The following is a 13,089-nucleotide window of genomic DNA, read 5'->3' as shown; positions in this document are numbered from 1 at the left end:
GAGGAGTAGTCAGGATTATGATGGCACTCAAAATGAGCCGATATTAAAATTGTGGGTTTTTGCCACCACTTAGCAGAGTTTCAGCACACAGATCAAAGTGCAATGTAACCACATCGGGTAAAGCTTAAGTAAAAGATCTGTATTTTCCTGCATAACTATGACAGCAACCTACACACAACGTCTACTCACACATCGTCCGAGGAAGAATCTTGGTCCACTTTCATACCCTCCGACAGACTCCCCTTGTACTTGTCCTCGTCTCGGCTCCGCCTTTTCCTGCGCTCACGTTCTCTGGACGTGGAGCGACGAGCCCTGGTGTAGCCGAACCGATCCCTCTCGTCAGACCTGAGAAGACAGATAATCACCATGTGAGGACCGGACTCTGTCTTATACTGTTTGCAACCAAAAGTGACTGGTACAGAGTCAAGATTCCTAAACCATCACTCGCTGACCTTCGTCTAAAAGGGGATCGACTCCGTCTTCTCGGTGAAGGGCGTGATTGTCGCCGTGGGGACAGAGACCGTCGTCTGAGTGGCGAGCGGCTGACCCTTCGTCGTGCTGGGCTAGTCTCGTATGACCTTCCAGTTCCATCTACACGGGAGCGTTTCCTAAAAGAGGCAGAAATATTCCACTATCAATCTCAAAGAAGAGTTCGCAAAATCTGTTTGGTTTTATTATGTTAAAGCATGCATGTCAAAATCATCGTCCCTGGAGAGTTTCCAGCTCCAACAGACCTAAACCAAATGACAGCAACTGAACATTACAGCTAGGTAGAGTTACGTTTAACCTGTAGTACTGTAGTTCTCAACTTGAACTGTGGTGGGTTTCCCAAAAGCCTCTTAATGCTAAGAGCATCTTAACTAGGGCTACATCCACATGACAACGGCAACGAGATGTTATTTAAAAATATATCGCGTCCAAATGGGCAACAATCAGTAAAATATCAGGTCCATATGGCAACGCAACGCTTGCTGAAAACGATGCAATACACATGCCACACCTCTAGGGGCGCTGTAAGACAGTCCCTTCGGAGACACCAGAACAATAGAAGAAGTAAGGACGCATGCGCATAAACTATTATGCGCGAGACTTCATATTAGCCACAAAGTCAGAAAAATCTGTTCGTAAAATTATATTATAATGACCAAATACAATGAAAAGTATTTTTCCAGTCTCACCTGTGAAAGGTAATCCCATGTGATCTCGTTTGGACGGTAAACCTGTTGGTACAGTTAAAGGCAGCACATGAATCTTTATTCTCCGCTTTGACCCATCCAATATGGCGGCGAGGATGACGTATGATTCTATGCGGAAGGCGGCGTCTTTAATGGTCCGGAATAAATTGAATGCTACACGTTGATGGATTAATTTGATCCTCTACGCCCTTTTTGAGGAATGTATTGTCGGACTTAAATCAACATCTGAAGAGGTGAGATCGCTCCTTTTTTTCCCTATTTTTGCTGGCGGGATTGACTCTGCTCTAAGGGCTATTCTCTCTCTCTCTCTCTCTCTCTCTCACTCTCTCTCTCACACTTTGCACCATTACACAATAAATATTCACAGTGAAAATATTTTGTAAGCGCGTTTCATGAACCAAGTTATAGGATTTGTTGACAACTCGCATCGCATCGCAATGAGAAGATCATTGGCACTACAGGTGTTAAGAATCAGACCATTTCATAAATGAATATTTTGCTGTAGAGCTGCAGTGTTTGTACAATTGCATGTTTTTGCTTCACTATTACTGTCACTATTCTGCTTCTTGCATTACTACTGTGAACTAACACTGAACATAATAATAATAATAATAATATCCAAGCTCGTGTTTCACTCTCACTAGTGCTCTGTAAGGCTTTTTCCTGGTGATATTCGTTACACTTCTACCCAGCGTGAAGCACTCACAGTCATGTGGTTGTGACGTCATCATAAACAAATCCATTCTACTCATCCAGACGACTTCACAACGGCAACGTTGCCAGATCTTTCCACTCTGGAACCCGTTCTCAAAAAGATTGCGTTTTGGGCACCCAAAACGCCGGTGCCGTGTGGACGCCAGGCCTAAACGATAAGCAATTGTATCGGAGTCACCTGAATCCGTTGCCGTGTGGACAGGGCCTAGGAGACAGTGTTTTCATTGTGCTGCTTGCTCGACCATTTAACGATGATCTTTGTGCTACAACGCTTTTGGGAAACTCGGCACTGAACAGTAAATGCTAACATTATCAATCCAACCACTGTCAAGCTTCTGTCCTGTGGTAAAGTTGGGAACCTAAACTCTGCTGCAAATTAGATCAAAATCCAAAATGGCAAGTACCAGGTATCTATTTAAAAAAAAAAAAAAAAAATTGGTTCTGCAATAACCCTTTATTACTGCAAATAAAGGCTACATATCTACAAGGATGCATGTACAGTAGTGCCTGAAAGTCTGTGAACACTTTAGAATTTTAAAACTTGCTTTTATTTTATTTTTTTACTCTTGCTACAGCAGGGATGAGAGTGGGTGGTCATCAAAAAAGCAGAAAACAAGATAAAAGGTATGCGAGGGTGCCGAAGGCGCCTGAAGCCAACGGGGGTGGGGTGTCTGGGAGGGATACCCCCCCAGGAAAATTTTGAAAAATAAGGCCTTACAAACCACTTTTCCTGCAATCTGAGCTGTAGTAGATAAAAAATATCTGCTGTCTTTTTTTATATATTTACATGAAAATATGTTTCAAATCAATAGGAGTATTGTTTGAATTCAAAATAAAATCACGTTCTACATTCAAGGGTATGGTTATAATTTATGATCAACAAAAATGACAAACTAAATTAATAGAACTTAAGTTTAATGTGAATTATCAAAATGTTCATATATTAAATAAAATTTCTTAGGGTGACTGACCTTTTCTCCCTATGTCCTCATTAGTTGCATATGATTTCTTCAAAAAGTCTTTTGAAATATTTAAGTTTTCAAAACTGTCAGCATTAATTCAGATTTACTGACTATCATATACATGATAGATAAAACGATAGATGAAAGAGAAACGTATTTTTGAAGAGCAGCGACGACGAACATGTGCAAGTTGCAAGTTTCGATAAAATAGAACGGATGTGGGTACTTTTGTAAGAACTTATGATTGGCTACCATGCTCTCGCCATCGATGTTTTGGCCAATTACATTGTAGATAACACGTATTCTACCACGAGACTTAGCGAGACTAAAGATGGCGAAAATGTAAACATGTAACATCGTCGCAGGAATGAATTACGCTTGAGTATCACGAAGGAACTTACCCAACCCCCCTCAATAAATGAGAAAAAAAAAATTCTCAACGGATTTGGCATAATATAAAAAGGTCGATTTTTACTCGGAAAAAGCAGAAATCCGCCGAAAAGCGGAAAACTCATATCCCTGCTTCAGATTAATTTTGTGCTCAAACATTATATCAATTGCTTTATACTTTTAATAAACCCAAAACCCTTTAAGGGTGATTTGTTAAAAGACAAAGCATAGGCTACGTTTACATTAGACCGTATCTGTCTCGTTTTCTTCGCGGATGCACTGTCCGTTTACATTAAACCGCCTGGAAACGCCGGGAAACGGGAATCCGCCAGCGTCCACGTATTCAATCCAGATTGTGTCAGCTCCGGTGCTGTGTAAACATTGAGAATACGCAGATACGCTGTGCTGAGCTCTAGCTGGCGTCTCATTGGACAACGTCACTGTGACCTCCACCTTCCTGATTCGCTGGCGTTGGTCATGTGACGCGACTGCTGAAAAACGGCGCGGACTTCCGCCTTGTATCACCTTTCATTAAAGAGTATAAAAGTATGAAAATACTGCAAATACTGATGCAAATACTGCCCATTGTGTAGTTGAGATTGTCTTTAGGCTTGCCATCCTTCCACTTGCAAGTGGTAAGTGATATGCACTGGGATCTCACACACAGCGGCTCAGTCCCGAATCACTGCTTGTTCACTTCACTCGCGCGCTCTGTGAGCTGCGCAAGGCCGGAGTGCGCACCCTCCAGAGGGCACTCGCTGTTCAGAGCGGAGTGATTTGGAGCGCAGGATGCCTGCGGAGCCGAGCGTATCCGTGTATTGGTATTGCTGTGTGCACACTAATCGTTTTAAAAACGTTAATCTGATGATCCGCTGATACGGTCTAATGTAAACATGGGCTTAGTATTAAGTCTATTAATTGACCTGAAGACATCAATGAAGGAAAAAAAAGACCCCATTGAATTAAAAAAAAAAAAGATCCCATAGACATCTGTTCAAAGAAGCTCTGCGCTGAAATAAGAACATATTTCCTGTTCTTAAAGGACAGTCTCTTACGCCTCTGAAGTATACTGAAGTTATCTTCGACTTGGAGGAATGGAATACATCTGATATGCCACGAAAAAAAGCCAGGCAATATTATTTTATTAGACCTAATGTTTGTCTCGACTAGCAGCATATTTGTTATGTACTGATAACGTAGACTTGGCTAAACACCATAAAATGTGCGAGATCTCAGTCCTGGCTTATTACTATTAGAAATCAATGTTTGACCTTACTATAGATAGTTTTCACATGACGTCACAGAGTCGGGGATTCCCTAGTGGCAGCCATCTTGTGGGTCAAGGTTACCGTACGGGTCACTGAGCACACATTGTAACGCACGAGTACAAAGTCTTCAAAAGAACCCAAGCAGGCTATTTAAAGCTAGCAATGGTGCACACCTGTTGTATTCACGGCTGTCGTAATAGGTCAGATGATGAAGTCAAGCGGAGCTTTTATGGAATTGAGGTTTTTCACCTGACGTCACAGGGTCACGTGACGCCCCGGTGTCCGCCATTTTGAAGGTCAAGCTAGCTAATGTCAACAACAGTAGCTAGTATGTTACTGTAGCAATGTTTACGTTCAGTCATTTGGATGACTGTTAAAACCTTTCAGTCTCAAGTTTTTCCTTTACTGGATTTACTAGTTTACTGTAATTATGATCCGGCAGCTATTTACACCGGATCCAGTGTAAATAGCTGCCGGAGCCGACGTCCCAGCCTGCCCGAGCACGCTAGCTCCCAGCCTGCCCGAGCGTGCTAGCTCCGGCAAGCTCGGACGTCGGCTCCAGCAGCCATTTACACTGGATCCGGTGTAAATAGCTGCCGGATCATAATTACAGTAAACTAGTAAATACAGTAAAGGAAAAACTTGAGACTGAAAGGTTTTAACAGTCGTCCAAATGACTGAACGTAAACATTGCTACAGTAACATACTAGCTACTGTTGTTGACATTAGCTAGTGCTAACAGCTAGCTGCTAGTACACTGCTACAACACAGACACCGACCCTAATAATACAGTTCTTGGTCATTGCCTGGTAACAGCAAATTTATAACGGGCCATGTCTCAACAGACTAAGAAGTTATTTCAATGACATTTAGTAACATTTTGTTTATCCTGAGGACCGAAAGTAAATGAAAATGTGAACAAACCTTAGCTGTAATAAGATGGCGACCACCGGCTCCAGGGACGACCCGCTGATGTTGGCATGTTACCCAGCCTGACACAAAATATTTTTAGGCATCCAAACTCTTGTACGCTTTCAGATCAATACCTGTGTATGGCGATGGGTTTTTAACGACATAGGTATACAGATCATGTGGGCCGAAGTCAGGTAAAGACGAGGGCTTCGTGTACTTCCGTACGTCAGTGAACAATCCTGGTGGAAGCAGGTAAACGTCCTTCTCTAAGCCTGCTAACCTCCATTTTTGCAAATACCTCTCCCTCTGCTCGCCCTGTAAATGCCCTACGTCTCTGGATAGTGAAGGTGTTTTCTGCATCTCGCTCCTTTTTCTTTTATGTTTTTCGTTTGTCGCCTTCCTCGCATTCAAACCGATTCGAGCCGTGACGTCCAAAATGGCAGCATCACATGACTTGGTCACGTGGGTGAAAAACCTCAATTCCCACTGTACGGGAGCACGAAGGCGAGCAAACAAAGAAACTCAGCATACAAAGGAGAAATCTATGGCTTGCGAGAATCAACCGCAAGGATTATCAGCCTTCCAAACACAGCAAAGTCTGCTCCCATCATTTTATAAGTGGTAAGTTGTTTAAATAAACAATCAATTGTGTTTAAGTTTGTTTTTGGAAACCAAAACATCGTGTGAACAATCTCTGGAGAATGCCTAACTGGAGCCGCTGAGTGTACGTTTACATTGTAATGTACACTTAATATCGCTCGTTTGTCACGTTTCTATTTGAAACTTGTCACTTCACTCACGCAAGGGTCATTTTTGAAAAACATTTTAGGTCTATTCTGTATGATTTGATTTCTGTTTGGGATGCAAACAGCGCGCCTTTTGGCAGATGCCGCCTGAATCGCGCAGATCCGATTTTTTTTTAGGGGGGGCGTTGGAGTGTCTGATTATAATTTCAAAGTAAATTCTGTATTAAAATTACTAAATAAGCAAATCCATTACAGTCCATGAAACAGGAAGTATAAGGATGAGAAAAAAACAGTTTAAATCGGAAAGCTGCGCACATTTGCGCAGCCCGAGCAGTGTGCAGGACTACGCAAATGTGCACAGCTTTCCGATTTAAACTGTTTTTTTCTCATCCTTATACTTCCTGTTTCATGGACTGTAACGGATTTGCTTATTTAGTAATTTTAATACAGAATTTACTTTGAAATTATAATCAGACACTCCAACGCCCCCCCCTAAAAAAAAAAAAAAAAAAAAATCGGATCTGCGCAATTCAGCCGTGAAAAAGGCGGCATCCGCCAAAAGGCGCGCTGTGAATATATAAAGTTGTATATATCAGACAGCCTTTAAAGTTTGATGAAGTCAGTTTCAGGCTTTGGAGCAGGCTTTGGCAGTTTCAGGCTTTGGCAGCCCTGCATAGTCACTTGAAAATGCATCTTTGTCCATTTCGTAGGGGTCAATTCCCCCAATCAAGGCCAGTCTGGCTGCATACCGTTGTCGTGAGATGTGGTCTAATGTATCTATATACTTCTGTTTGCTTGATTTTGCCGACATTGACCTTTATTTTAGAAAACTGACTATATAACTTCATAAATTTGTCCGAGATAACGTAGCCGGTAATGGCGATGGTCCGTTTTGTTTGCCCCACAAGATGGCGGCTGGAGGGCGTTCCCTGGAATGCCGTGACATCAGTGAAAACTATCTATTGTCATAATAAGGTATTTTTCTTTATCAGGAATTTCCCATAACGTTCCAGCATGAAACCTTCCTCGAAATATCGTTAGGCATCTGTACTTTCGTCTGCCTTTGGCATCTCTGGTATATTTAGAATTCCCAAATACTAAATAGTTCAAGATGTTGTAGTATCCCAAATCTGGTAGCTGGTTTGCCGAACACTTTTCGAGTGGAATAAATACATTTGTGGGTAAATTAAGAAGCAGCAGCCTTTATTTTTGTCTAATATACATCTCAAGTACAGCGAAATTCCTCCTCTGCATTTAACCCATCTGAAGCACTGAACACAGAGAGAGAGAGAAAATTAAAAAAATTTATACATTTGTGGGTAAATTATATTCCTCTGTGATGCCTGCATGTTTCAGCTTTTGGATGCAACATGATCTGCTGGTATAAAATAAATTTTTAATTGTCGCTATGTTTTCCGCGTGTCACCATCTTGGTGCGACTCAGTTCCATAGTTATGCTAATTAGTTAAAGTTTCTTGCATTCGGCTGTTTCCGTAGGGTCGTACTGTTTACCTCAAGAGGTAGGAAAACGGTCCCAAAACAGAGAAAAGCGACCCTCAGCTCATCAAAATGATCACATCTTGTCAGCATGATCGTGCTACTTCAGAGTAGCACTTTCATAGACAAATAACATTTGTATCTGCTTTGTCTGCAAAAGTATAAAAATAAATCCTGTTTGAATGCATTTAGAATTTAAAATTAATTTAAAGCGTAATTCAAATACAATTTTTAAAATAAATGCAACAAATTCCTACCGAGATGGCGAGACTCTTCTGCGATCAGCTGAGCGACTGTGGCCCCTCCTTGCAGGGGACCGGTGCCTGGAAGGAGAGTAGCTCTGTTTGGATCCAGATGATGCTGCCTGACGGGACTGGCGCTCCCTCCGGTGGGTGGAAGAACTTCGACAGCACTGTGAATCCGATGCCCGCCTGTAACGTGGCGAGCGGTTCTCCTTTCCAGACGAGGCATCCTTGGAAGGTGATTTGCCAGGCCTCTTGTCCCTATCTGCCTCCAAGCGGCCATCTTTGGAATGAGACGTCCGATTACGCGAGTGTGCTGGTGAATCTGAACGCTGCCTGCCCTGCTCCTGAGTAGTCCTTCTTTCCTCTGCACGGGGAGAGGGGTGCGTTTCTGTTCGAACCTCCTTTACCTCAGACGAGCACCCCTTTTGCTCGGGTTTTCTTTCTTCTGAGCGCCTCTTGCTGGATGGAGACTGCGATTTCTTGACTCTCTCACGAGATCGGTTCTGGCTCCGTGAACAGCTCCTGTCTGTGGGTCTACTGCACTCCTTGGCTATCTCTTTCCCACTATTACTCAACCGGCTGCCTCTGCTCTCCCTTGCTGCCCTGTCTTTCTCTGTAGAACGGCTGTGGCGTTTTGTGCTCGTTTTATTGTCCGGCAAGTCCTGTCTGGCTTTGCCACCCCTGCTGCTATGGTCCCTTGGTGAGCGTGTTTTCCCCACACTGCCTTTCTGGCACTGCTCTCCATTTCGGGGCCTCTGTCTCTCTGCATCCTCTTCAGAGCCTGAGTTATAGCCCTGCAGAATAAGGCCCATTCCTGACTGAACCTTACCTTCCATCAGCTGGCTGTCCAACTCAGCTTTGATCAGAGCTCGCTGCTTCTCCAAGTCCTCCAGCAAAGCCCGGTCATCGACATTTGGGTTCTCAGAAGAAGGGGATACATCGTCAGCCTTCCTGTCAATGGCTCCCGAAGGGGGTGGTGTCCCCTCTTTGCGCCTGTGCTTCTTATGTTTGTGTTTGTGTTTGCGCTTGTGCTCCTTCTCTGCCTCAGATCCATGTTTATGCTTTTTGTGCTTGCTGCGGTGCTTGTGTTTCTTTTTCTTGTGTTTGCGGCCACTGTGATGTTTGGAAGTTTCGTCCCGGTTCCCCCCATTTATCTCCTCTGGTGCCGTGCCCTCCTCCTCCTCTTCAGACACTTCGCTGTTCTCATTCCCACTCTTCTGTGAGCTCTCCAAATCTTCTTTCCTGTCATAAGAAATATACAAAATATTTAAAAAATGTACCATATAGAGCATGTACGCTGAATTTTATGCATATCCACTTTCAGCAAACGTTTATCTTGGATCCAGAGCCTATCACAGGAACGAAAGTAGGCTAGGATCAGTGTTCCCGCCAGTTTATTTGAGCAGAGCGCCACACCCTGCCCTCAAATACCAATGCAATGCCCAAATTTATATGCGCCCTACTCATAAAAGCGCCCTTGACATATATTCCGTCACAGAAATAAAACATGCCCTCACAAGTACTAATGAATTATACTGACTTCCAGTGGAAATAACGCATGTTGACCAATCACATCACACAATTAGCGTGACAGTCAGTCACACTGTCTTATTAGCCGAGCTCTCCGCTATTTTTTTTAAATACCGTGGGATTATTTGCCAAACACGTTTTACAGAAAATACTCACGACAGTTTCAGCTTTTCCTCTGCAAATTTCCAAGATGATATGCTGGCGGAAAAATAAACGAGACCCTGTGGTTATTTCAGCTTATTTATTCATATTTTTGATTATTCTATTCAGGCTGATTTTGTGCCCTTGCAAATATTTTTGCTCACACACACAAAAAAAATTTCTGACCATTTTTGCAGTTTAGAGGCCGATGCATGGTCAAGCTACCTTAAAAAAAAATCCTCTTTGCGATGGGATAGATCCTTACGCACTAGTAAAGAAGGATCTTTCCGATGAGTTGGAAAACGATCCAGCTGTTGAGTCCCCCGACATCTCAAACTACCTGGTGCTGCAGACATCGTTCTACACAGACAAACAGATGAAAACCTGGAAGAGCATGGAGGCGTACAAACTTTTATATGTGGCTGGGTTAAAGATCTGGGGCTCGGGACACTACAAGATAAATCCTGTATCATTTTTGCCTGGGTAAGGAGGAATTTTTGGGCTTTTTGTACCCGTTTTTGTGACGGTTGCTAGGACGCTACGAGTTTTACTATCTGGGTGTAAACAAACCACAGCCGCTCGATTCTCAATCCTCCCTGCTCTTCTCTTCCAGCTAAATCATTCACAAAGGTCCAGAGAAATCCCTTCAAAGACCTGGGCATTGGTGAAACAGGACGAAGAAGTTATCACAGCTCACTGTAATCGCATGGCTGAGGAAGCAGTTTCGTGTTGTTAACTCGTGAGTTCTGCTTTCGTGTTTCTGTGGATCGCCTCGATTATCTTATCTAACTAGTTCAGTGCAGGAGCCCGATGTACATCATCGTCCTTGTAAAGATTGCTAGGACATCTTGATAAAAGATAAAACATACATGTTAGTTTACAATATGGCGACCACGATCAAACAGTAAACAAAAGCACATCCGAGGACTGAAGTGTCTCCTGAATTTCAAAACATCATGAAAAAAATAACGGAAAAGGGCGAGAAAAGTAATTTGCCAGTCAAGTCAGGTCAGGTCAAGTTTGTTTGTATAACGCTTTTAACAATAGACATTGTCCCAAAGCAGCTTTACAGAATCTGAATGACCCAAGACATGAGCCAATTTTATCGTTAAAGTGCATATCCTGGACCAATTTCATTTTTTTTTTTAATATGAATGTCCCTTTACACACTCATCCAGAAGGGTAATTTTGCACAAGGCCATCTGTCTACAGCAGAAAAAAATAAAACAACAAAACGCATCTGGAAAAATCCCAAGGGAGTCTGGAGCCAGATTCGTGACGTCACCTGCGGAAGCGCCAGCAGGCTGCGAGAGCTTGCACGGTTTCAGTGCACAGCCTGTGTAGACCAAGCGCTCCCGTTTCTCTCTCGTCGTCCGGTCTTTTGGGAAACGATGAGTACTAATCCCATCATGATTGGTGTTGCTACACCCTCCTACGATACATCTGTTAACCATTTTAATAATTACGCGATAACGTTGAAGAAATTTGCAGAAAACCACCAGGTCCTTTTCTCATAAACAAACCAGCGCCGACGTAGGATTCAGAGGGAGGCGTCCCGCACGCGACGTCACGAAAATCAATGTTTCCCGGGAAATCCAAATGCCAAGTTTTTTCAGAGGCGGACCAATTCGCCTCAAATGGCTTGATTTCAAGTGAATTTTTCTGGTATTGTGCAAGGTAAAAAAAAAAAATTGCACAAAATGCAACGTTACAGATATTTGACCAAAGTTGAATATAAAATAGGAGAATTACATTGATCTTGCTCCTGAATTTACCTGTGATATGCACTTTAATCGATCCCCGATGAGCAAGCCTGTGGCGACGGTGGCAAGGAAAAACTCCCTCAGACGACATGAGGAAGGAACCTCGAGAGGAACCAGAGTCAAAAGGGAACCCATCCTCATTTGGGCAAATCCAAATGAAAAATCAGAGGAATTTACAAACGTTTTACGAAGCGATCGCTGCAGTTTTTCGACTCGGCTCCCTTCCATCACAGCAAAAAGTTCAAGAGCCACCTTTCTCACTGTCTTTAGTAAAATCCTTTGCTCTTTTACCCTATCACTTCACAGGGAACCCAGAAGAAACTTATCAGTTTTACGGTTCGTTCGATTCGAGCAGCCCAAAACGACGCAAGCGTACAGCATTTTAACGACTAGCAAGCCACTCCAGACTTAGTAATGCTTTGTGAAAAGTGTGCTCAGCTGACCACCACTTCACGTCTCGTATATCTAATGAGGCGGATGTGACGTCAGATGCAACAACAGGCATTTTTTTTTTTTTATCAATTTCATGAAGTAGTCACCTGGAATGCTTTTCAATTAACAGGTGTGCCCTGTCCAAAGACAATTAGTGGACAAGTTTCTTGCCTTATTAATGTGTTTGAGATCAAACAGTAAATACTAAATAATAAAAATACAGTAAATAGGGCTATTCCACAACTGTCGTAATCCATATTATGTCAAGAATCGAAGAACTAAGTAAAGAGAAATGACATCCATCATTACTGTAAGACATGAAGTGACTTTTAAGTCATAAAAATAAAGAAAAAGAACTGAATTAGAAGGCGTGTTCAAACTATTGACTGATACTGTACATTAGGGGGGTCCCGAAATGTATGGGAAAAAAAAATTTTTTTACCAAAACATTCCGACCACCCTACCATTTTTTTACATAGGCTAAAAGAAGGCAACAAGCAAAATTTCAGAAAAATTGGTTAATATTTAGAGGTGCCACACGAGGTTGCAAATCGGGTTAAGGGCCTCTGCATGCTCTTGCGACAAGGCTTTCGCAGATAGCTTTTCGCAGACAGTTGTAATTTATCGTTGAGCGGGGAGTAATAGGCGTGCGCGATGTTATTCACCACCACAACGCAAGGGGGCGCGAAGTCACGAAATCGCTAGGAGTAGTTGGTGGGTGTGGTTAGTGGAGTGTTTATCCTCCGGTTACTTATAATGACTAGAACTGGAGTCGTATAGATGTACGTACTTCCTCACTTCCTCGATCAACCGCTCTTCATGCTGCTCCATCTTCGCTCGTGTTTTTAAAAATGCCGGTCGTGAAAACAAAACAAACCGGGAAAGTAGGGAAGCGGAAGTGCGTGTACAGCGGATTTAGAGTGGACCAATCAGAGCCCTCTTGTCTGCGATGCTGTCTGCGAGGCTTCTGCGGTGGTCACAATTTTTGGGAGGTGCGCACAGAGCGTCTGTGAAGGTGGGGGGGCTACGCAGACGCCATCTGCGAGGACTGCGTTGTCAGCATAAATTGGCCTTAAAGGAACAGTCCACCGTACTTCCATAATGAAATATGCTCTTATCTGAATTGAGACGAGCTGCTCCGTACCTCTCCGAGCTTTGCGCGACCTCCCAGTCAGTCAGACGCAGTCAGACGCGCTGTCACTCCTGTTAGCAATGTAGCTAGGCTCAGTATGGCCAACGGTATTTTTTGGGGCTGTAGTTAGACGCGATCAAACTCTTCCGCGTTTTTCCTGT

At 43.1% G+C, this 13,089-nt stretch overlaps 1 protein-coding gene across 3 annotated transcripts in view; it reads right to left on the bottom strand.

The window, feature by feature from the left end:
* prpf4bb (pre-mRNA processing factor 4Bb) overlaps positions 1–13,089 on the bottom strand; it is a 39,177-nt gene that overhangs the window by 22,402 nt on the left and 3,686 nt on the right. For 2 of the 3 annotated variants that reach the window (XR_009650728.1, XM_060900068.1), the window contains exons 2-5: positions 7,943–9,172; positions 1,179–1,220; positions 453–608; positions 190–345 (exon numbers count right to left, since the gene is read on the bottom strand). Coding sequence is in view for 2 of the 3 variants with exons in the window: in XM_060900068.1 (XP_060756051.1) it covers positions 190–345; positions 453–608; positions 1,179–1,220; positions 7,943–9,172 (1,584 nt within the window). In the remaining variant the exon portion in view is untranslated. The remainder of the gene's footprint in view (positions 1–189; positions 346–452; positions 609–1,178; positions 1,221–7,942; positions 9,173–13,089) is intronic. The other variant, XM_060900069.1, reaches the window with a different exon arrangement.

This window comes from Neoarius graeffei, chromosome 19, assembly GCF_027579695.1.
Source record: "Neoarius graeffei isolate fNeoGra1 chromosome 19, fNeoGra1.pri, whole genome shotgun sequence".
NCBI lineage: Eukaryota > Metazoa > Chordata > Actinopteri > Siluriformes > Ariidae > Neoarius > Neoarius graeffei.
The sequence above is the reverse complement of the archived record's forward strand: the minus strand, read 5'-3'. Positions and strand labels throughout refer to the sequence as shown.